The sequence below is a fragment of the Gekko japonicus genome, unplaced genomic scaffold, assembly GCF_001447785.1.
Source record: "Gekko japonicus isolate JY-2015 unplaced genomic scaffold, Gekko_japonicus_V1.1 scaffold1802, whole genome shotgun sequence".
Lineage (NCBI taxonomy): Eukaryota > Metazoa > Chordata > Lepidosauria > Squamata > Gekkonidae > Gekko > Gekko japonicus.
The window spans coordinates 268,112-269,484 of NW_015176027.1; the positions used below are offsets into that span (position 1 = coordinate 268,112).

Here is a 1,373-nt window from a genome sequence, read left to right on the forward strand (position 1 = left end):
CTTTCCTTCACACTGGATTCACATTTGGGAGCTTTCTCTATTTGTTTTTCCACCTATAAGCACTAACCAGCCTCTCTCCCATGGGGCTCCAGCTCCGTCGTTTCATAAGGCAGTATCCAGCCAATCCCAGAAATGCTAGCAGCAGACCAGAGGTGACCAAGGCAATAAGTGTCTTCCGGGTATAGCTCTTGTGATTTTCAATGCCATGTTTTTCATATTGTATCCCTAGCTGAAAAAACACAAACAGAGCCAAAAATATGATAAACAGGAAACATGTTTCATTCTTAGGACCTCCTATTTATATCCAAAATACTCGGTTCAGTTTCTTTTTTCAGTTTTAATTTCAAGGAGGGATGGACAGAGAAATGTAGATAGAATTTCCAGAAGCATCTGCCTTATTCAGTCTGATCCCACCAAAGGAGACAAGATATGAGAAATCAGTTATGAGAGAAGATAGGATCATCTCTTGAAGGGAGAAAATGACTCAGAGAACAGCTGATTCAGGATCTGAGCTCTCACAATGTCTGAAATTTCACATAAAAGCACTAAGTAGTTGCACCTTTTTAATACAAATCTCTCTCTTTGACCTCCCCCCAATATTCCTTTCTGTTCACAGATAACAGAACTGGGTGTATATTGTAGGGGGAGGTGTTTTAAAACAAAACTGGAATGTATGGCTCAGGACATCCTACATCCTACAACTTGCATCAATGCTTGAAGCCTATGTTTTTCCTGGACAGGTATGGCATGTCAGCTGCACCAGGGGGCACCAGCGTAATCTATGGGGGGGCTGGGGGGCTGAAGACTCCCCCGAAATTCCCCAGAAGCCCCGCCCACCAGAGCATTGCCCGTCTGCCTGCCAGCCAGAGGGGCTCTCTCTCTCCGCCGCGCCTCGCCTGCCCGGCACGTGGCTGCAGCGGCTGCCTCCAGTGGCCAGGGAGGAGGACGCTGAGCTATCCCCAGGAAGCGAGAGGAATCCCTCCCTGCTCGGCAAAACCCATGTGCGCGGCGGAGGGACAAAGTCTGCCCGATGAGGGTGAGGTCAGAGCCCGCCAAGAACCGTGCACGCCGATCAGAGCCGGCCCCTGGGTGACGTGGCTCTAGTGAGCTGGGAGGGGATTCCCGGGGCTCCCTACCCGGCTGGTCTAGCCTCCTGCAGATCCTCCGGCACCCCGCTGCAACCCCCCTTCCACGCTGCAAACTCGTTTCCGCAAGATGGGGGGGGGAGGAAGCCTTTGGTGATTCTGTGCAATGGCATGGGGGGGGGACGGCTCCCTCTGGCTCCCCCAGCTCTGGTAAGAGGCTCTTTTCCACAGCAGCTCCAAAGGGGGGAGGGGGGACGGACAGACAGCTAAGCTGCCTTCCCTGCCTTT

General features: G+C 52.2%; 1 protein-coding gene across 1 annotated transcript in view; it reads right to left on the bottom strand.

Moving 5' to 3' along the window:
- The window catches only part of CD34 (CD34 molecule), a 59,869-nt gene that overhangs the window by 4,018 nt on the left and 54,478 nt on the right, over positions 1-1,373 (bottom strand). Inside the window, exon 7 of the mRNA XM_015426610.1 lies at positions 68-229. Coding sequence (XP_015282096.1) covers positions 68-229 — 162 coding nt within the window. The remainder of the gene's footprint in view (positions 1-67; positions 230-1,373) is intronic.